General features: G+C 43.3%; 1 protein-coding gene across 1 annotated transcript in view; it reads right to left on the reverse strand.

The window, feature by feature from the left end:
• Positions 1 to 21947, reverse strand: part of MBD2 (methyl-CpG binding domain protein 2) — a 70699-nt gene that overhangs the window by 31587 nt on the left and 17165 nt on the right. The window contains exons 2-3 of the mRNA XM_081942043.1: positions 7319 to 7478; positions 5433 to 5570 (exon numbers count right to left, since the gene is read on the reverse strand). Coding sequence (XP_081798169.1) covers positions 5433 to 5570; positions 7319 to 7478 — 298 coding nt within the window. The remainder of the gene's footprint in view (positions 1 to 5432; positions 5571 to 7318; positions 7479 to 21947) is intronic.

The raw sequence follows: 21947 nt of genomic DNA on the forward strand, positions 1-21947 counted from the left end.
CATTGATCATAATGTTACTTTTTCATCACCGTCATAACTGTGGATGGTTGCTAAACCAGGAAGTCACTGACTGAGGTCTAGCCATACTTCTTACTGATTCAGATAGTAATCCAAGGTCCAATTCTGTGTAACTTTTCAAGTTCAGGTAGGCTTAATTAATTCAATTTCATTTGATAATTTACCTCCAAACTAGCAAATAAGCCTATTTTCTGTTTAAATATTCCAAGGCAGGTTAGTGTGACAAAAGCCAACTGTAGTTTCTGGCTTATTGTCCCTGACCCATAGACTAAATGCATGGTTAAAAAGACTGCTGTTTTTTATTTTATTTTAAAGATTTTTTATTGTTTTTTCCCTCTATAACGTCTTACAATCATCACATTAACATTATGTCATCATACCTGTATATCAATCTTATATCGCTTCTATATTTATATACATTCATCTACAGTTCTATACATTTCTCTATTGTTTCTCAGCTGAATTAACTTTATTCCTGTTATGCAACCATTTATACCAATTATCCCAAATTTCATAGTATTCAGACTCTTCTTTATCCTTTAATCTTAATGTTAACTTGTCCATTTCTGCACAATCTAAAATTTTCTGAATCATTAATTCATCTGGGGGAATATTACTTTGTTTCCAACATTGGGCAAACATTATTCTAGCTGTAGTCAACAGGTGGATTAGTATGTATTTAATTGTCTTTCTATATTTCCCCTTGGTTATTCCCAGCAGCAAGAGTTCCGGTTTGTATTCTGTTTGTTCCTCTGTAATTTGTTGTATCCATTTCCAAATTTTCATCCAATGTTTTTGAGTTTCCGGACAGCTCCACCATATATGATACAAAGTCCCTTGTGGTTTTTTTGCACTTCCAGCAATTCGGATTCATGTTCAGGTACATTTTGGCAAATCTTATTTTTTTTTAAACTAAGCATCTGTATTCATAAATCTCATTTCCTTTAATCTCAATAAAGAGTTTACTGAATTGCACCCTAAAAATCCAGGGTAAATTATATCACCTCCTTCCTGCTTATGGTAGCCACAAATCAATTTTTATCAAAACCTCTGTAATCATAAATGAATGCTCGGGGTTCTGTTAGCCCTTGCTGTTGGGTGCTAAAACTTGAGGATGTGTTAATCCAAGTGATAACGTTCATTTGGGAGAATTAATTAAATTTGATGGCGGCTTCCAAGAAATGGTCTGAGATTAGTTAATTAAACTGGAATGGAAAGATAGTTGCAGCAGGGTCTTGGGTGACCAGATGCAAAGAAAATGAAGAGGCCCCTGCAGTTTTTGAAGCCCTGGGCACATCCATCAGGAAACCAGCAGCTCATTCTGTCCTCGTTCCCACCTGCCAATCCCAGATGGGAAGACATGAAGAGGAACCAAACGGCATACGAGTGTGTGCGGGATGTCAATTAACTGAAATCGCTTGGGTACAATCTGGATGGGAGACGAGTTTGCCTTACCCTTTTGTACAATTGTACATCCCAATAACTATTTCTAAATTTGCATTACCGTGTGCAAAAGTTATGCCCACGGAGATTGGAGGCATATGGCATATGTCTTTTAAGTACTCAGGAAAGCCTCATGGAAGGCATTGTCATGCTGAGCCAAGCTGCCAAGCTTTTTAAAAAAGGTGTAATTTGTATAATATTGAATATCCATCCAGACTTCAAGGCTTAGTTCAGGCTTAGTTCTGCGGTGGAAGAACTTGGGGAAAAGAATGGATATTTGGACCAGGCTCTTTCACTGTTCAGGCTGGGGGTTTGCAGGGGTTCAGGAGAACCTCTAGCTAAGATTCTGTGCAGTTTGGAGAACCCCCAAATCCCACTCCTGGCTGGCCCTGCCCATCCTGTCCCTCCCAGGAGTCCCCATGTGGCCAATTTTGGATGCAGGTAAGTGCAGGGAGCGCACAAAGGCGCAGGGAGGGCGAAAAATGGGCTTAGCAGAAGTTCGGGAAGGACAGAAAGCCTCTGGAGCCCTGGGAGGGCAAAAATGCCCCTCCCCCACCATGGTGCAGGAGGCCGACTAGGCCACACCCACCATGGCCACACCCACCCAGCAACCAGGCAGAGAACCCCTTGCTAAAACTTTTGAAGCTCGCCCCTGGTTCAGAATATTCTTATCATCCAAGGGAGAGCTGTTTAACCTGAACGATGCTTCCTTTGGAGCATTGTTTTCCAATCCGTGGCTCCCAGTTCCATGTTCTCTTCATAGGCTGGTCTGAAAAGCTGGGGCACACTCCCCAAATGCATCGGCAGCTATAGCCATAGTAATAATGCCTTTACAATTCTAGAACACGTAAAAAAATCTATCCTGAATCCTGGTGCAGGGCAATACTTGGAGATGAAGGGGAAAGGTGGGCATTTACTACCACGGAATGACTTCCAGCCTCATTTTTTAATTTCACTTGGCTGCGAAGCTGATTTCAATTTATACTCTGGGCGCACAGGATCTTAACCAATCATAATACTTGAAATATGAATATGAATTCTAAATATGAATGTTAAGTTTCCCTCCAAAACAGTTGGAGTTAACAGTTAGGGAATCACTGGAGAAGAGTCTGATGCTGGGAAAGATGGAGGGCAAAAGAAGAAGGGGACGACAGATAATGAGGTGGCTGGATGGAGTAGACGTGAGCTTAAAGGGACTCCAAAGTACAGAACAGGGAGGCCTGGGGGAACGTTGTCCATGGGGTCGCAATGGGTGGGACAGAACTTCACAACTAACAACAAAGTCATCCAAAGAACTCAACCCGAATTTTCTGATACTAAAGAAATGTTCCAATATCTCAGGGGTTGCCACAAAGAAGAGGGAGTCAAACTATTCTCCAAGGCACCTGAGTGTAGAACAAGAAGCAATGGGTGGAAACTAATCAAGGAGAGAAGCAACTTAGTACTGAGGAGAAATTTCCTGACAGTTAGAACAATTAATTAGTGGAACAACTTGCCTCCAGAAGCTTTGAATGCCCCAACACTGGAAGTCTTTAAGACGATGTTGGAGGGATAGGAGGAGCCAACGTCGCGATAATACGGACGTGCGGTCTTGATGCTCCGAGACCGCAGCCGATACTTTTGCCACTGGGTGGTCCAATCGGACCTAAATCGTCCCGCAGAGATGGTGAACAGGAAGAATACGTCTTGCTGATCTCAGGGACATTGCAAAGTCCCTGATCGATACAAGAGAAGTTCTTCAAGCCGGCGACAAAAAATCCAGCCATTAGGCTGATGAAGTTGGGGGCGGCTCCAAAACAGAAGGATACGGAAAAAGAAAGTGTTTCCAGCTGGTGAGGAATTTTTACCGTTTTAAAAGAGACTGCCTATAAAAATTTTAAAGTTAATTTAAATTTGAGAACAGAAGAAATAAGCGGCGGAATTAAGCTTTGAATGGTTTTGGACAGTGGGTTATCTTACTTTTTGCTATGCCCATGGATGGAATTTATGCAAGCCTTTTAAAACGAATGTATTAAGTTTTTTTCTTCTTCTATTTTTTTCTTTTACTATTATTCTTTGCAACCTATGGACTAAAATTCTCCTTCTTCATTACTGCGGGGGGTTTTCCCTCCTTCTTCTCTAACTCATTTAAGAATCTGACCTTTTTTTAACTTGGAATATAAAAAAGATACAAAAGGAAACAAAGAAAATTGTAACAACAACACTGCTACTCAGAGGCTGGAAGTTTGTGTATTGGAAATGAAACAATTTTACTTTCCTTACTGATTATCCTGGGTTGGCACCCCAAGGTCTCACTGCTTGTTTATAGAGAGTGATAAGAAGAAAAGCATACAGATGTTCCTTTGAAGTGTTATTGGAGGATTTTAGAAATAGTAAATGAAATGCCAGTATGTGGTTATGTTTTAAATCTTGGTATATTTTATGATGAAGGACGTTTAAACAATTATAGTCAAATGAAAATGGAGGTATGATGATGGTAATATATATAAATATCTGAGTTAAAATACTTGAATTAATATGAATTACAGTTGATGACTGTGGAAGAGATGCACGAAAGTCTTTTGTAACCAACTGATACACTTTCTACAATATGTAAAGAAGGAGGATTCTTTGTGTTGTGTTTGTTTTGAAATAAATAAAGAAAGAAAGAAAGAAAGAAAGAAGATGTTGGATAGCCATTTGTCTGAAACGGTATAGGGTTTCCTGCCTAGGCAGGGGGTTGGACTAGAAGACCTCCAAGGTCCCTTCCAACTCTGCTACTGCTTTGTATTAAATAATCACCAAAGAAAAGTAATTGATTGTTTAATTCAATCTTAATACTTTTGAAAATATGGAATGTTATTATCCTGAAAGTAGTTACAGATAGTCCTTGACTTACAATGGTTTATTTAGTGACTCTTCAAAGTTACAACGGCGCTGAAAAAAGTGACATGACCATTTTTCACACTTATGACCATTGCAGCATTCCCAGGTTCACATGATTTACATCTGGATGCTTGACAACTGGTTCATATTTATGACGATTGCAGTGTCCTGGGATCTTTTCAAACTTCTGGCAAGCAAAGTCCATGGGGAAGCCAGATTCACTTAACAACCAGGTTACTAATTTAACACCAGCAGTGATTCACTTAACAAATGTCGCAAGAAAAATGGAGCAAAACTCACTAAACAAATTTCTCACATAGCAACAGAAATTTTGGGCTCATTTGGGGTCATAAGTTGAGGACTACCTGTACTTGATCTGATCTTAGAGATACCATGTCACCCCCGAAATAAGCGCTTGGCCTTATTTTCGGGGAGATCTTATTATTTTTGAGGTGCAGGAGGCGGCGAGCGTGGTCATCTCATGGCTGCTGCTGTGTTGCAATATTTTCAGGGAGGCCTTATTTTAGCACATGCACTCAGAAGCCCAATTGGGCTTATTATCCGGGGAGGTCTTATTTTCAGGGAAACAGGGTAGTTTCGATTTAGACACAATGCAAGGAGAGAATTCAGGAAGGTGCAGTCTCCCACTGATACAGAACCTCCTTGGATAAAACAGACTCCGTTGCTACATTTGCAACATTATTCATTTAGAAATGGGGTGTCAAACTCAAGGCCTGTGGGCCAGATCCAGCCCACAGGGCTGCCCTGGAAACAGCAAAAGACCAACCCACGGTGCCTCTACCAGTGAAAATGGAGCTGGGAGGGGGCAGGTGGCCCTCTCAACCTCCATTTTTGCTGGCAGAGGGTTGCAGGAGGCTGTCAGAGCCAAAAACGCAGCTCGGGAGCCCGTTTTCCATGGGAGAGCATTCGGGGTACCACAGGTGCCCCCGACACGAATGAAATTGAGCAGGTCACACCCACCCTGGTTACACCCCCCCCCAAAAGTCAAAGACAACCCTGATGCAGCCCTCAATGAAATCAAGTCTGACATCCTGTTCTAGAACATATCAAGAAAAGGAAATCTATCACCACCCAACCCTCATTACCTGTCTGGGCTGTTCAATCACTCGTTGTGGGTCAGACTTCACTTTGTTGTTAGGATGGTTCGTAACTTTGGTAACAGGCTGTTTAAAAATAGAAGCTGTCTGTCTGATTGGCAACGTTGTGTTTAAATCTGGTTTACCCTGTATTGAAGAGGAAAGAGAGAAAATAATTGTATATTACTTTCGGTTGATCTACCAGCCAGGTCGGTATGAAAAGTCAATACTTGATCAAAACGATAAGATCCTAATATCTTTTGAGCAGAACATAAAATGTCCCATTAATTAGTTCAACACAAATTTGAATGTTATGGACTGATTTATATTTGTATAAAAAGGTAAAGGTTTCAGTTTACTTGTTCCCGACTTTAGGAGGCAGTGCTCATCTCCGTTTCAAAGCCGAAGAGCCAGTGCTGTCCGAAGACGTCTCCGTGGTCATGTGGCCGGCATGACTAAACGTCAAAGGCACACGGAACGCTGTTACCTTCCCACCAAAGGTGGTTCCTATTTTTCTACTTGCATTTTTTACGTGCTTTTGAACTGCTAGGCTGGCAGAAGCTGAGACAAGTAATGGGAGCTCACTCCGTTACATGGCGCTACGGGGTTCAAACCACCGAACTGCCAACCTTTCTGATCAACAAGCTCAGCGTCTTAGTCACTGAGCCACCACGTCCCTTCCATTATGTATTTGTATAATACATAATGCTCAAAGCCTGGGATCTCCGTTTATGATGCCAAAAAAGTTTATTTAAAAATTCCTGATCTTCAAGCCAAATTATTTCAAAATGGGGGGAAAAAAGGAGGGGGGTGGGTCATTTTACTATTTGTCAGGCTTCTAGAAATCTCCACAGCGTGGAAACTTTCTGCGCAATGAAAAACTGCATCATTCTTATATAGAGAAGCTGTTGATCCAAAGCTGAACGAAAAGGAAGGGTAGCTCCCTTGAATGTTTTCGAGAGAGAGAAAATAATCCGCCCTTCCTGTTTTGAGAGGTTATTTTCAAGGACTGAAAGGGGAGAAATGGGTTTATAAAAGCAGTGTAAAATGAGGTCAGTCAAAGATGGAGAAGACAAAAGAACGATGTGGTTTGTTACCCAGCTGAATTCATTTACCTCTGATCAAGTGATATCTGTAAGTTAAAATAGAAAAACTGGACCAGAGCAACAGTAGAGCGCCATCAATAGGAGACAATATTTGTAGCTCGAGGTTGAATTGTGGGCTCCTTAGTGCTCTCTCAGCTTATAAATGGCTGTGTCTAAGTATGCTCCAGCATAATAATAATAATAATAATAATAATAATAAGTTTGAATTTATTAGCCGCTCCCTTTCCAAGTATAATTCTGGAACACCTCGAGCAATTTTAACCAAACTTGATATACAGATTACTTACTATCTGGAAACAAATACTGTGGGGGTAAGACACCCCTAAACCCCCTTTGGAGTGTGTGTTCTGTTAAGATACAGGCTGTTATGTCTTAAAATGGCTTCTACTGTACTGCCGTAAAATGGCTTCTACTCTGCAGTGCAGTGGAGTTGCCATGGTAATGGCTTCAAGTACTCCACAAGGGGGCTCCCTCTGGTAAAGGGGAAAATCCAACATTAGAAATTACGTTTGACGGTGAGTGCGTCTTATGCTCCAAAAAATACGGTAAGTCTAAATGCTATTGCTATATATCAGTTTTCAATTTATTTCCCATTTGGCATGCCAATCTTAAACTATTTCGCCACTCTCAAATACTGCTTCAAAATCTGCACCCGCTCCTATCATTGATCAAGGTAAATGCCAAGTTATCAAGGGGATTATTAAAAATGGTGAACAGATGTTGCCTTCCCTTTTTTATTTTAAAGGCGTTGCAATGAATGAATTGATAAAAGCATGCTTGCAAGCAAACCTTATTTTGATTGAGTGAATCATTCCGCAATTTCTGTTTGTTCTTCTGCAATTTACTTGGCATCATCTTCCCTGTCCTGAAGTCGAAACTGCTGAGGTCAACCGTGTTCCCCAAGTACCTGGCCAACTGGGGTTTGCTTCGGAACTTCTTCCCACTTGGACTGCAAGGTTTATAGAAGAAAAGAAGAAAATGCTTTATTATTCAAGGCAAGGACTCCTTTTCAGACCACTAAATAAATAGGGGAAGGTAATAGCCCCAAAGAGTTACAAGCATAAGCAACATTCAAGATTTTATTCAGGTGTTGACATCGATAGCTCGGGGCTAGACCAAGGATTAGCAACTGTGGCCCCTTTATGGCTTTAACAAATTAACAGAGTTGGAATGGACCTTATAGGTCAGTGATGGCAAACCTTTTTTGGTTGCTGTGCCAAAAGCGGGGGGAGCACAGGGGGGCGTGCCCTGGCATGCCACACCCATAATGCCAAGCACGCAACCCCCCCCCAGCGCACGCACATGCACACAATCAGACACACACACCCTGTTTTTGCCACTTTTTTTCACCTTCCCCAGGTCCCAGAGGCTTTCTAGGAGCCTGGGGAGGGCGAAAATCCCCTGCCCCCCCCCAGATACCCTCCGGAGGCCTCAGGAGCTTCCCTGAAGCCTCCGGAGGGCAAAAAACCGACCTACGGGGAACTCGGAAGTTCGGGAATGGTGACTTCTGGTTTGTCCGTAGGGCCGATTTTCAACCTCCGGACCCTTCAGGAGGCTTTCCTGAAGGCTCCGGAAGGTGAAAAATGATCCTACGGACAAACCGAAAGTCACCCTTCCCAAACATCCGAGTTCCCCGTAGGGCTGATTTTTGACCTCCGGACCCTTCAGGAGGCTTCCTTATACATGTGACACCCCCCCCCCGCGCGCGCATACACATGCAACCAGTGACAGACACACACACACACCGCTTTTGGCACAGTTTTTTCACCCTCCCCAGGCTCCTGACGCTTTCTAGGAGCCTGGGGAGAGTGAAAACAGCTCCCTCGCCCCTCCCGGACACCCTCCGGAGGCCTCAGGAGCTTCCTTGAAGGCTCCAGAGGGCAAAAAATGAACCTACGGACAAACCGGAAGTCACTTCCGGTTTGCTGGTAGGGCCGGGTTTTGCCCTCAAGAGCCTTCAAGGAAGCCTCCTGAATCCCCCGAAGGCTCCAGAGAGAGAAAAAAAGGACCAACGGGGAACCTGGAAGTTCAGGAATTGTGACTTCCGGACTGATTTTCGACCTCCGGAGCCTTCAGGGGGATTCAGGAGGCTTCCCCAAAGGCTCTGGAGGGCCAAACCTGGCCCTGCAAGCAAACCGGAAGTGATTTCCGGTTTGTCCATAGGGCAGAAGAAATTCAGGCTCTTCTTTAATTCTACTCAGCTAAGAAATTTAGGCAACGGATTCTGGATGAACTTACCAGCTCAGATATACTGCATGTATCTTTGTATATTGATAAGTCTACAATATCTCTTTTATTCATGTTTCTATATTACTCCATTTCTTTTTGCTCAGTTATGGTGAACGTAAAGGTAGGACTTCAAGGAGGAATGGATACAGGGGTGGGATTCAGCCGGTTCATACCGTTTTGGGCGAACCAGATGTTAATTTTGCATCCGGTTCGCCAAACCGGTTGTTGCAAGGACTGGCTGGTCCCGCCCACCCTGCCCCTCCCCCCCCAGGAGTCTCCACGCGGCCCGTTCATCATACCAGGAAAGTGCAGGGCGGAGGTTCTGGGAGGGCAAAAAATGGGCCTCCTGGAAGTCAAGAAACGGGCCCATTTCTGGCCTCTAGAGGGCCTTCGGAGCCCGAGTGAGGCTGTTTTCGTCCTCCTGGAAGCAAAAACATCCCCCTACGATGGTGCAGGAGGACCTGTAGGCCACCACGCCCAGCCAGCAACCGGGCCGAGAACTCCTTGCTAACATTTTTCAATCCCACCCCTAAAAATGAATTGGGGCAAGAACGATTCAACCTGACATTCCTCCTCAAATCCTCTGCACCAAATCTAAAGCACTTTATCTATTATTAAACCAATTGACATGAACAACTCTACTAAAAGGAACTCTGGGCAGCCATATACATTTTCTAAATAAATAAATACTTCATGGCGTCAAAAGATGCTTACATGGAACAGCCTACAAAAATCTACAACATCTCTGAAACTGTTTCTGAAGCAGATGTAGGCAACTTAGCAGTTTACAAAAAGGCTCTTTTTAAAAAAACACAATTCAGGGATTCGGTCTTAGAGAATGTTGCCCAAAGAGCCGCTTGATGGTTTATTTTGTGGGTTCCTCGTTGCTCTATAGCAGGGGTGTCCAAACTTGGGAACTTTAAGACTTGTGGACTTCAACTCCCAGAATTCCCCAGCCAGCCATGCTGGCTGGGGAATTCTGGGAGTTGGAAGTCCATAAGTCTTAAAGTTCCCAAGTTTGGACACCCCTGCTCTATAGGCTTGGTTGTTTTCTTGCAAATGTTTCGTTACCTAGTTACCTAGTTGGCGCAATGAAACATCTGCAAGAAAACAACCAAGTTCAGAGATCACTGTTGGAAGAAATATCCATCTGGTTCAATTCCATACTGGGAGAAAGGTCCTGGAGACAAAATGGAGGCTGGAGGCTGATTGGAAAGAGGGTCCATTTATTGATGAAGCAGAACCCCCCCAAGAACGTGTGATCCTGGGCAGCTGACCCCATGGAGTTGAGAGGGGATATTTATACCTTCTCTTGGGCCTTGCCCTTGAGCTTCCTGTTTCTGTGCAAGAACATGTATTCTATTGGCTGTTGTCAGATTCCCATGGGGCCATGTAGGGATTATGTAGGGGGTCATAGCTGGCTCTATAGGTAAAATACAAATCCTACTGTTTGCCTGAGCTACGTTTGGTTGATGTTTCTGAGGGTGAAGCAGTGAAGGGGCATTGGGCAATTCCTATTGTGGCTGAGAGCTAATCCTACCTTTGTTGGATCTTGTGTATTTGCTTATGAATAGAGCTATCTATCTCTTTACCTCTTAAGTGCTGACATCTGCTGTGAGCTATTAAGGAAAGTGGGGCTGCTTTCCAAAAGCATGTTTCTCCATTTCTCATCCAGGGAAATATAATATTTTGCCTTTTTATTATGTCTCAAAATAGTTCACTCCTCTAGGAGAGGGGTGGGTGCTAACTTTCTACAGCACCAAGGACCGCTCATTTGAACCCTGAGCTACCAATATTCTCCTTTATGGTTTATTCTCTCTGGCTGTGGCTCTGGAGCTTTATAAAGCTCTATAAAATTACAAAATACAATCAGAATGAAAGTAGCTAGATTTTGGAACAGACATTTTGAAACTAAACTGCCCCAGCAAGTTTCGAACACACGTTTATTCAAATCTAAAACTAACCTGACATTCTTTTCCAGACAACTGACTAAAGCGGGATTGCGTTAACAAATTTCCTGTGGGTTTTTTTCTTCTCTTTCTTAAAGCACAGAAAAAAGAGACTTTCCTTTGAGTCATGCTTGACTTCTGATGACTTCATCAACACGGCCTTGAAGTTTTCTTGGCAACCCTCCCTCCCTCTTTCCATCCTCCTCTTCTGCCATTTTCTTCCACTTCCACTTCTTGTTTACAGTGCCTTAGAATTCCTTAGTCTCCCACCTAAGCATTAACCAGGTACAATCCTGTTTAGCTTTTATAGAATCAAGCAGAATCAAATAAGTACTAATACCACCCTAGAAAGCCCTAGTAAGACCACACCTAGAGTACTGCATCCAGTTTTGGTCACCACTCTATAAAAAAGTTGTTGAAACTCTAGAAAAAGTGCAGAGAAGAGCAACCAGGATGATTAGGGGACTAGAGACTGAAACATATGAAGAACGATAAAGAACGGTTGCAGGAACTGGGCATGGCTAGTCTAGTGAAGAGAAGGACCAGGGGAGACATGATAGCAGTCTTCCAATATTTGAGGGGCTGCCACAGAGAGGAAGGAGTCAAACTGTTTTCCAAAGCACCCGAAGGCCGGACAAGGAATAATGGATGGAAACTGACCAAGGAGAGATTCAATCTAAAAATAAGGAGGAACTTTCTGACAGTGAGAACAATCCACCAATGGAACAGAAGTTGCCTTCGGAAGTTGTGGGGGCTTCATCACTGGAGGCTTTCAAGAAGAGATTGGACTGCCATCTGTCAGAAATGTCTCTAGCAATTTTTAGAGAATCTATATTTACCCACATACTTACCCCGGTCTCCCATCATGTAAACAAGGGCAAGAGCCATACTGTTTGATAACCTTGCATTTTATTATTATGGATACTACTACTACTTATTATTATTATTATTATTATTATTATTATTATTATTAGTAGTAGTAGTAGTAGTAGTAGTAGTAGTAGTAATAGTAGTAATAATATCTTTTAACACTATTGTAAACAGTGATAATACTTGTCTATTGCTGGTCTATGACTGTAATAAAGTGTAGGAAGTTAGCACCCACCTGTCTCCTGGGAAAATGAGATATTTTTGGAAATATTGAAAGGGCAGAATATTTCCCCTAAAAGCGAGGTGGAAACTCACCCTCCCCCCACCTTTGTCAATGGCTATTAAGGCTTGGGCCAGTCTATTCTACATAACAAAGATCTACCTCCTTCAGGCAAAGCCATAGTAGGAATTGCCCAAAGCCCTTTCATTATATCATCGCCCAGCAAGACTCAACCAAGCCTGGGACAGAGACAACCCACAAAGTTACCCCTGCATGGCCCCATGGGGGTCTGACAACCAATCAGAATAAAAGCTCAAATTCAAAAGCCCAGAGAGGGCATAAAACCCAGGCACTCTCAGCATTTCTCCCCTTTTTGCCCAGGACCTCAAACCATGTGGTCCTGTCTATCATCAATAAATCTCTTTTCAAGTAACTTCCATGAATCCAATGTCTTTTTCCCCACTCGGAACTGAACCCAGAAGGACATTTCCTCCAACAAACATTTTACCGCCCTATGAAGATTCTTTGGCTGAAACTTTATGAAGGCAAAATGACCCTCTGAAGTTCTGCATTCCAACCTATTTCTAGCTTGCCTAAAAGTCCATGTTTGAAGTCCATCTTCCTTTTCATCTCACTTCCTGGGAGAAGAGAGATGGGGTCAAGGAAGGAAGAGACTGAAGAGATAGTAGGCAAGGTGGGGTAGTGGTTTAGATGTTGGAGTAGGAGTAGGAGTAAGGAAACTCAGGCTCCCAGTCACAGGTCCTCCAGAAGTGCCTTTGGGTCAGCTCTCCCCTCACATCCCAACCTATCTCATAGGCCTGTCGCTGGAAGAGACACTATTAGCACGTTTCAAGGTGCTGATTGTCATCTTCAAAGCGCTCCATGGCTCGGGACCTAGTTACCTGCGGGATCGCATTCTACCCCACATTGTGACCCCACATTGTGACCAATCCGCTCTCACAGAGAGGGACTCCTCCGGGTACCTTCCGCTAAGCAGTGCGGGCGGGCGGTGCCTAGGAATAGGGCCTTCTCTGTGATGGGCCGAACCCTCTGGAACGACCTCCCCCCCGATATTAGAACCACCTTGGACCTCCGCTCCTTCCGCAAGAAACTCAAGACCCACCTGTTTCGACTAGCCGGCCTGGCCTAATTGTAATGGTAATTGTACTTACAGGGAACACCCACTACTGACCTTCCTGGATGGCTTTCTAAATTTTAAATTTTGGAGTTTTAAACTGGTTTTAGAAGTGTTTTTAATTATTTAATTAGTTTGGGTTGTATATACAGATGGTATGTGTGCGTTGTTTTGTCTGATGTTTTATGTTATGTTTTGTTGTTTTATACACAAACGGTCTGTACACCGCCCCGAGTCCCTATGGGGAGAGGGGGCGGTCTATAAATTTAATAAAACCTAAAAAACCTATTAGATAAGTCACTTTGGGCTCCTAAAGAAAATAAAAGGTATAACTCTAATAAACTAGGTTATTCAACACAGAGATACACAATGTGATTTCTCTGAGATTAGCTTAGCACCGTGATGGCAAACCTATGGCAGGCATGTTGGGGAATGCGCACACTGGCCAGCTGACTTCGGCCTCCATTTTCGGCCATTTTTCTCCCTCTGGGGACTCCAGGGAAGTCTCCTAAAGCCTCTGGGGGGTTCCAGGGGGCGAGGAGGCCGTTTTCGCCCTCCCCAGGCTCCTAGAAAGATACTGGAGCTTGGGGAGGGTGAAAACGGGTCCATCGTGTGCCTTGGGGGTAGGATGGGGGGGTCGCGCACGCATAAAAGTATGGGCACACCCGCGCACACACACCCCTGTGCTCCCCCCGCTTTTGGCACACGATGGGAAAAAGGTTAGCCATCACTGGCTTAGCATATCATTCAAAACCAATTTTGGTTTATTCAACAAACCATGGCTGAATGTAATATATGAATTCGGCCACTAGATGGCTTCTTAGCCTCACTTACATCGTAGGACAGCGGATGTTTCTCAATCTTGACAGTTTTTAAGACGTGTGGACTTCAAACAGAATTCCCTAGTCAGGTTGCCAGCTGGGAAATTCCGAGAGTTGTAAGTCCACACATCTTAAACGTGCTAAGCCTAAGAAACACTGTTGTAGGTATTAAGTTTACAACTTGGTAAATGTTCATGAAATCTTTGGAATACTTCCAAACTTTCAACAAATATTATCCTGGCCATATTACAAATGACTGAACAAGAAGAACCGCAATAAAAGTTGAAACTCATTAAGTCAGGGGTGTCCAAACTTGGGAACTTTAAGACTTGTGGACTTCAACTCCCAGAATTCCCCAGCCAGGGGAATTCTGGGAGTTGAAGTCCACAAGTCTTAAAGTTCCCAAGTTTGGACACCCCTGCATTAAGTAATAACTGACATTCTTCGTAACTAAAAACGACTGGCCCCTATAAGAGGAATTGGAAAATAAAACAAAAGGAAAGAAAGAAAGAAGGAAAGAAAGAAAGAAAGAAAGAAAGAAAGAAAGAAAGAAAGAAAGAAAGAAAGAAAGAAAGAAAAAAAGAAAGACAGACAGACAGACAGACAGACAGACAGTTTGGGTTCAAGACTTGAGGGCTATATGACGGGATGAGCTCCCATTCCTTGCTCCGGCTCCAGCCAACCTAGCAGTTCGAAAGTATGCAATTGCGAGTAGATAAATAGGTTCCACTTTGGTGGGAAGATAACAACTCTCTGTATGCCTCGACTTATAGTCATCCTGGCCATATGACCATAGAAGTGTCTTTGAACAACATTGGCTCCCTTGGCTAATAAATAGAAGGACGCAGTGGCTCAGTGTCTAAGACCCTGAGCTTGTCAATCAGAAAGATCAGCAGTTTGGTGGTTCGAATCCCTCGCGCCGCGTAACGGGTTGAGCTCCCGTCCCTTGTCCCAGCTTCTGCCAACCTAGCAGTTTGAAAGCACGTAAAAATGCAAGTAGAAAAATAGGAAACACCTTTGGTGGGAAGGGAACAGCGTTCCCTGCGCCTTCAGCATTTAGCCATGCCGGCCACATGACCACAGAGAGGTCTTCAGACAGAGCTGGCTCTTCGGCTTTGAAACGGAGATGAGCACTGCCCCCTAGAGTCGGGAACAACTAGCACATATGTGCAAGAGAAACCTTTACCTTTATCTTACTACTCTGTAGAGTTGGACACTACTGGACAGGAGAAAGCTTTAGATCCACTCCTCCCATTAACTTTACTTGTTGGAAGCCAGCTGGGAAGGTCACAAAGGCAATTCACAGGACCCCCAAATGCTGCAACTGTTGTATGCAGTTGTCAAGCACCCAAATTTTTGATCACATGGCCATGGGGATGTTGCAACGGTCGTAAGTGAGGAGCAGACATAAATCACTTTTTTTCAGTTCTACTGGCACTTGAAATGGTGTAAATCAAACGCTTGTAAATCAAGGATTCCTTACAATGTACTGTCCTATGGGAATCTTGGTGAATGCACTCCTTAGGTGGGGATGTCCTAGTTAAAATAGTTCTGTGCTGTTGTTCCCCCCCCTCTCTCTCAATAGGTTGGCTAAGAATCAGCATTACAAGATATACAGAGATATTTTGCAAGATCAAGAAGCACATCTGTAGGAGAACACATCAAACAAGCCTCAAACTGCCTAGCTGGCACTTTATTTCAAGGGGTTTTTTTTTGTTTTTGGCAGAACACGTCATTGCTCAAGGCGCTGAATTGAATATAGCCTGAAGTTCTGTCTTGTTTTTTTCCATGAGGAATTCCAATACCAGAAGTCATCCTTGCTACAGCTTAAAACACATATTAAGAACTGCGAGTATATATTTTTTTAAAAAGGGTTCCTTCAGTTCAAATGTTCTATCTACCCAAGGATGTTTTTTTTTTCTTCTTCAGCCAACATCTTTAGCTGTTAGCTTTTTAAGACATGAAATACTGCAATCCTAAAGTCTTTTCCCCCACCTTCTTCTTAGTGTTTTACCACAAGTTCAGGTACCACTTTTTCGTATCAGATGAGTATTCACCCACTGGTTGTAACAGAAATTGATAGACCATTTGTACTGAGAGGGAGCGACTTGCCCAAAGTCACCCAGCCAGGTTTCATGTCTAAGAAAGAACTAAAACTCACAGTCTCCTGGTAATTGACCCAAATCAACCAGCCAGCTTTCATGTCTAAGGCAAAACTAGAACTCACAGTCTCCTGGTAATTGACCCAAATCAACCAGCCAGCATTCATGTCTAAGGCAAAACTAGAACTCACAGTCTCCTGGTAATTGACCCAAATCAACCAGCCAGCATTCATGCCTAAGGCAAAACTAGAACTCACAGTCTCCTGGTAATTGATCCAAATCAACCAGCCAGCATTCATGCCTAAGGCAAAACTAGAACTCACAGTCTCCTGGTAATTGATCCAAATCAACCAGCCAGCATTCATGCCTAAGGCAAAACTAGAACTCACAGTCTCCTGGTAATTGACCCAAATCAACCAGCCAGCATTCATGCCTAAGGCAAAACTAGAACTCACAGTCTCCTGGTAATTGATCCAAATCAACCAGCCAGCATTCATGCCTAAGGCAAAACTAGAACTCACAGTCTCCTGGTAATTGATCCAAATCAACCAGCCAGCATTCATGCCTAAGGCAAAACTAGAACTCACAGTCTCCTGGTAATTGATCCAAATCAACCAGCCAGCATTCATGCCTAAGGCAAAACTAGAACTCACAGTCTCCTGGTAATTGACCCAAATCAACCAGCCAGCTTTCATGTCTAAGGCAAAACTAGAACTCACAGTCTCCTGGTAGTTGGTCCAAATCAACCAGCCAGCTTTCATGTCTAAGGCAAAACTAGAACTCACAGTCTCCTGGTTTCTACCCTGGAAACCTCAACCAGCTTCAACCACTGGACAAAACTACCTCTCTTGTAATCCCCAAAACATTGACCTGATTTAACGCAATTTCTCTAACTTTGTTTTGATGAACAAATCCAAACTGGTTAGCAGATTTGTAAGTCATAAATCCTTAGTTACAATATATAATGGCTGGTCCATACAAGCCAGACCCAAACCGACCACTTTATGGCTTATATTTATAGCCTTCATATTTAAAAAGCCAACAATGGCCTTGTGGGATCATTTCCCAGTTCTCTAATCTCCTTTCCTTTCTCTTTCCCCGCCCTGGAAATCTGAAACAGCACAAAAGGGGCACAAACACACATATTATAGGTAGTCCTCAAATAATGACTGCAATTGAGCCCATAATAATGGTGGTAAGTCGTGATTGTTGTTAACTGGGTCACCCTGTGACCATGCCCATTTTTATTGACTTTTATGCAATCATACAGTGAATGTCACAATTGTTAAGCGGACCCAATGTTCAATTTGGGGCATTTTTTTGCTAGAACCTGGAAGTTAATGCTGGCTTTCAGCAAAAAAAAAACCTTCATCAATTGTGATCACGTGACCATGCATAAACGCAAGCTAGTTGCCAAAAACTATGATCATGTGACCAATGGGTGGAACCCGGCTATCGGAACTTCAAATCCAGTACCCTTTGGGGGGAGGGGGGTGTCCATCACAATTTGAAATGGTTGCTAAGCAACCGGAAATACGTTGAGGACTACCTGTACACTTTTTTTGCCGTATTCAAGCTTTATGATAATATTTCTCAACCTTGGTGATTGTGGAGTTCAATTTCCTTCCCCAAAGTTTTATTTCTCTCCACTCTCCTCAATGCTCATGTTTTTTTTTTAAGTCCAGTGTTCCTCATCTTCAGCAACTTGAAGACGCATGGACTTCAACTCCCAGAATTCCCCATGCTGACAGAGGAAGCCTGGGAGTTGAAGTCCAAATGTCTCCAAGTTGCCAAGATTGAGAATCAATGCTTTAGAACAGAGGTGTCAAACTCAAGGCCCAGGGGTCAGATCCGGCCCACAGAGAGCTTAGATCTGACCCCCTGGGCAGCCCTGGAGAGAGCGAATGACCATCCTGTGGTGCCTCTGCCAGCCAAAACGGAACACAGGAGCACCGCGGGCAGCCCTCCAGAGCTCTGTTTTTGCTGGCAGAGGGCTGCAGGAAGGCGTCACAGGCAAAAATGGAGCTTGGGAGCCTGTTTTCATTGGCAAAACCAGTGGTGGGTTACGACCGGTACGGGCTTACCAGTGCCTGCCGGGCCCACCAGCTACCATTCCGGGATGGTGCTCCAGAGGACCCACCCACCTCCCGCGCTCCTGATCGGTATTTGAAGGTTTGAGGGCTTCCGCGCATGCGCATGGAGCATCTGGCCCTGCGCAACACTCTGCAGAGCAGCTGGAGCGTCGTGGGCGGTAAGTACGCATGTGCACACTGCGCATGTTCATGTGGTGGATGCCCAACCCCGTTGCAACGTACCGGTTGCAATGGGATCCGGAACCCACCACCAGGCAGAAAGCTCGGGCCACCAGAGGTGCCCCCTACATGAGTGACATCGACCTGGCCATACCCACCCCTGCCATGCCCTTCCCAGCCTCCCGAGGTCAAACATAGCCCTGATGCAGCCCTCAATGAAATCAAGTTTAACATCCCTGCTTTAGGACATTAAGGAGACCCCTAGAGACAATGGCTAAGTGTCAAGGATTAATCAGGAATGTGTTGAACCAGGGCATTAAAATTTTGCCCAGTGCAGCTATTAACCAACAAACCTCACTATGATTATTTCTTATTTATTTATACAAATATTTTGCACAAGTCACTTCATTTCAGCACTAGTAATTCCACTTTCCCCCACAGCAATACATCCAGAGGTGGTATTCAGCCGGTTCGGACCCATTCACCCAAACCAGTAGCAGAAATCGCAGTTGGGCGCACTACCCCCACCCATACCCATCCACCCCCACTCATCCACCCCCACCCATTCACCCCGGCTCTATGGCGTCCTATTTAGGCACATTTTTTAGGCCAGGCGCATGCACGCAAGGCACACGTGTGAGCAGGGTGCATGCATGGAAGGGGCATGTGCCGCGAACCGGTGATAACAAAATGTGAAACCCACCATTGAATATATCCACTAAAGACTGTGTTGACTGATCTTGTTGTTGTTTGTAATACTCCGATTATGTTTTTCTACATAACCAGAGAGTGTTATGCCCAAAACCAGAGGTGGGTTCCTACCGGTTCGTAGGCCGAACGGCTGGACACACCCATGAACCAGTTCGATTGGCAGCGCCACAGGCACCGCCATCTTGTTTTTTGCTTCTGCGTATGTGCAGAACAATTTTTTTTTAATTTCTCTGCATGTGTGCCCCTGAGCAAACTGGCAGTAACAGAAGCTGGAACCCACCCCTGCCCCAAAAGTGCTTTTTTCCAAAAGGCAACTGGATCTTCTTGGGGTTTTTTTCCCTTTGAAAACATTTCATTTCTCATCCAAGAACCTTCAGTTCTTCAGTTTACTTCTTGAAGAACGGTTGCAGGAACTGGGTAACGAAAAGAAGGAGTAGGGGAGACATGATAGCAGTGTTCCAATATCTCAGGGGTTGCCACAAAGAAGAGGGAGGGAAGCTATTCTCCAAAGCACCTGAGGGTAGAACAAGAAGCAATGGGTGGAAACTAATCAAGGAGAGAAGCAACTTAGAACTGAGGAGAAATTTCTTGACAGTTAGAACAATTAATCAGTGGAACAGCTTGCCTCCAGAAGTTGTGAATGCCCCAACACTGGAAGTCTTTAAGAAGATGTTGGATAGCTATTTGTCTGAAATGGTATAGGGTTTCCTGCCTAGGCAGGGGGTTGGACTAGAAGACCTCCAAGGTCCCTTCCAACTCTGCTATTATATTGTATTATTGTATCTTGACTGAGAAACAAAATATTTTCGAAGTGTGGGGGGAAACAAGAAAGTCAAGTTATCTTTTGGAAAAAGCATCTTTGGGACAACCATGACCTGAAGGATTGAGAATCTCATAGACAAATAGCAGTACTTAGCAATATTCCAAGCTCATGTCTTAACCATTAGGAATTCTTTGTCACTGATAAGGTGAATTATTTGAATGGGTAAAATCAACCAATGTTTTAAAGCTGAAGGATGGGCGAGTCTGTTCCTTCTGTGTTACATTGCCATATAGCTCCACATACAACACGGACCAAGTATATTTATCTAGAAGAGAAGATTACCTATTTCTTTAATTAAGTTTTTTGTTTTCTTTTTCTTTTTTACAAACATATCAATGTGTGAACAGTGTGGCACCTGAGTATCATACATTCTAATGCAAATAAAACCAATAGCATTAGTCATAGTTATTGCTTTCAACCAACTTATATATTTCTAATAGTATTACACATTTATCTAAAGTTATCTAAATAATCTGTCATTATTCAATTATTCCATGTTTTCTCTTATTATTGCTCTTATTTTGTTATGTAAAAGTGTATACACTAATATTCCCCTTTTCTCTTATTTCTATCTCTTATTCTAAATTTTAATCATGTCATCCTTTGTTTTTTAAAAATTCTTTCTATCCTATCTAATTTCTAATCATGTCACCTACCTGCCCAAAAAAAAAAAAGGAAAGAGAAAGTTAAAGAGAAGCAAATCAAAAAATTTAATGGTAAAATTAAGCTATTAAGTAAATTGAAATGAAGAACTGGAGCCCACCCCCTTCCAAAAAGTTCAAAGTGTAAGCAAAGATACTGCACCATGGAGAGTCTATCTTTATTGTAAACTGTTCCTACATAAAGTTTCTCACCTAATTGAAAGATTTATGAATTCTTTTCATTTCCTCTGCTTATCCTCTGAACATGTAACACCCTCTGTGTTTAAAACATGGCCATCAAGCTTAAACTTGTCCTTTTCTGCATTTTTATGGCCTGAATTCTGGGCACCTACAATTGTTGTATTTTTTTTTCTTTAGGTAAAGGTAAAGGTTCCCCTCGCACATACGTGCTAGTCGTCCCGATTCTAGGGGGCGGTGCTTATCTCCGCTTCAAAGCCGAAGACCCAGCACTGTCCAAAGGCGTCTCCGTGGTCATGTGGCCGGCATGACTAAATGCCGACGGCGCACGAAACGCTGTTACCTTCCCACCAAAGGCGGTCCCTATTTTTCTACTTGCATTTTTACATGCTTTCGAACTGTTAGGTTGGCAGAAGCTGGGACAAGTAACGGGAGCTCACTCCGTTACACCACACTAGGGATTCAAACCACCAAACTGCTGACCTTTGGACCAACAAGCTCAGCGTCTTAGCCACTGAGCCACGACATCCCTCCTTTCTTTAGGTAAAGGTTCCCCTCACACATATGTGCTAGTCATTCCTGACTCTAGGGGGTGGTGCTTAAACTTGTCCTTTTCTGCGTTTTTATGGCCTGAATTCTGAGCACCTAAAACTGTAGTATTTTTTTTCTTTAGCCCCTTACAAATCAATTTACTTCAACCTCATTCTAAACTAAAATAATTGCAACCAATTACGCAATGTTCTTATATGTATAAACTATGTCTGTGCTTACGCTTCGTGCTTAACTCTATTTTACGGAATAAAGGACAGGGAATGAGCAAGGTACCACCTATGCTGTACCTGTGCATTTCGTTTTTCTACATTTAGACAAAAAAATGAAATGCACAGGTACAGCATAGGTGTTACCTTGCTCAATAGTAGTAACTGTGAGAGGGATCTTGGAATCCTGGTCGACAACCATTTAAATATGAGCCAGCAGTGTGCAGCAGCTGCCAAAAAAGCCAACACAGTTTTAGGCTGCATAAACAGAGGGATAGAATCAAGATCACATGAAGTGTTAATACCACTATATATAATGCCTTGGTAAGGCCACACTTGGAATACTGCATTCAGTTCTGGTCGCCACAATGTAAAAAAGATGTGGAGACTCTAGAAAGAGTGCAGAGAAGAGCAACAAAGATGATTAGGGGACTGGAGACTAAAACATATGAAGAACGGTTGCAGGATATGTCTAGTTTAATGAAAAGAAGGACTAGGGGAGACATGATAGCAGTGTTCCAATATCTCAGGGGTTGCCACAAAGAAAAGGGAGTCAAACTATTCTCCAAGGCACCTGAGGGTAGAACAAGAAGCAATGGGTGGAAACTAATCAAGGAGAGAAGCAACTTAGAACTGAGGAGAAATTTCCTGACAGTCAGAACAATTAATCAATACAATACAATACAATAGTAGAGTTGGAAGGAACCTT

The sequence above is a fragment of the Natrix helvetica genome (genome assembly GCF_964273705.1).
Source record: "Natrix helvetica genome assembly, chromosome: 2".
NCBI classification, from domain to species: domain Eukaryota; kingdom Metazoa; phylum Chordata; class Lepidosauria; order Squamata; family Natricidae; genus Natrix; species Natrix helvetica.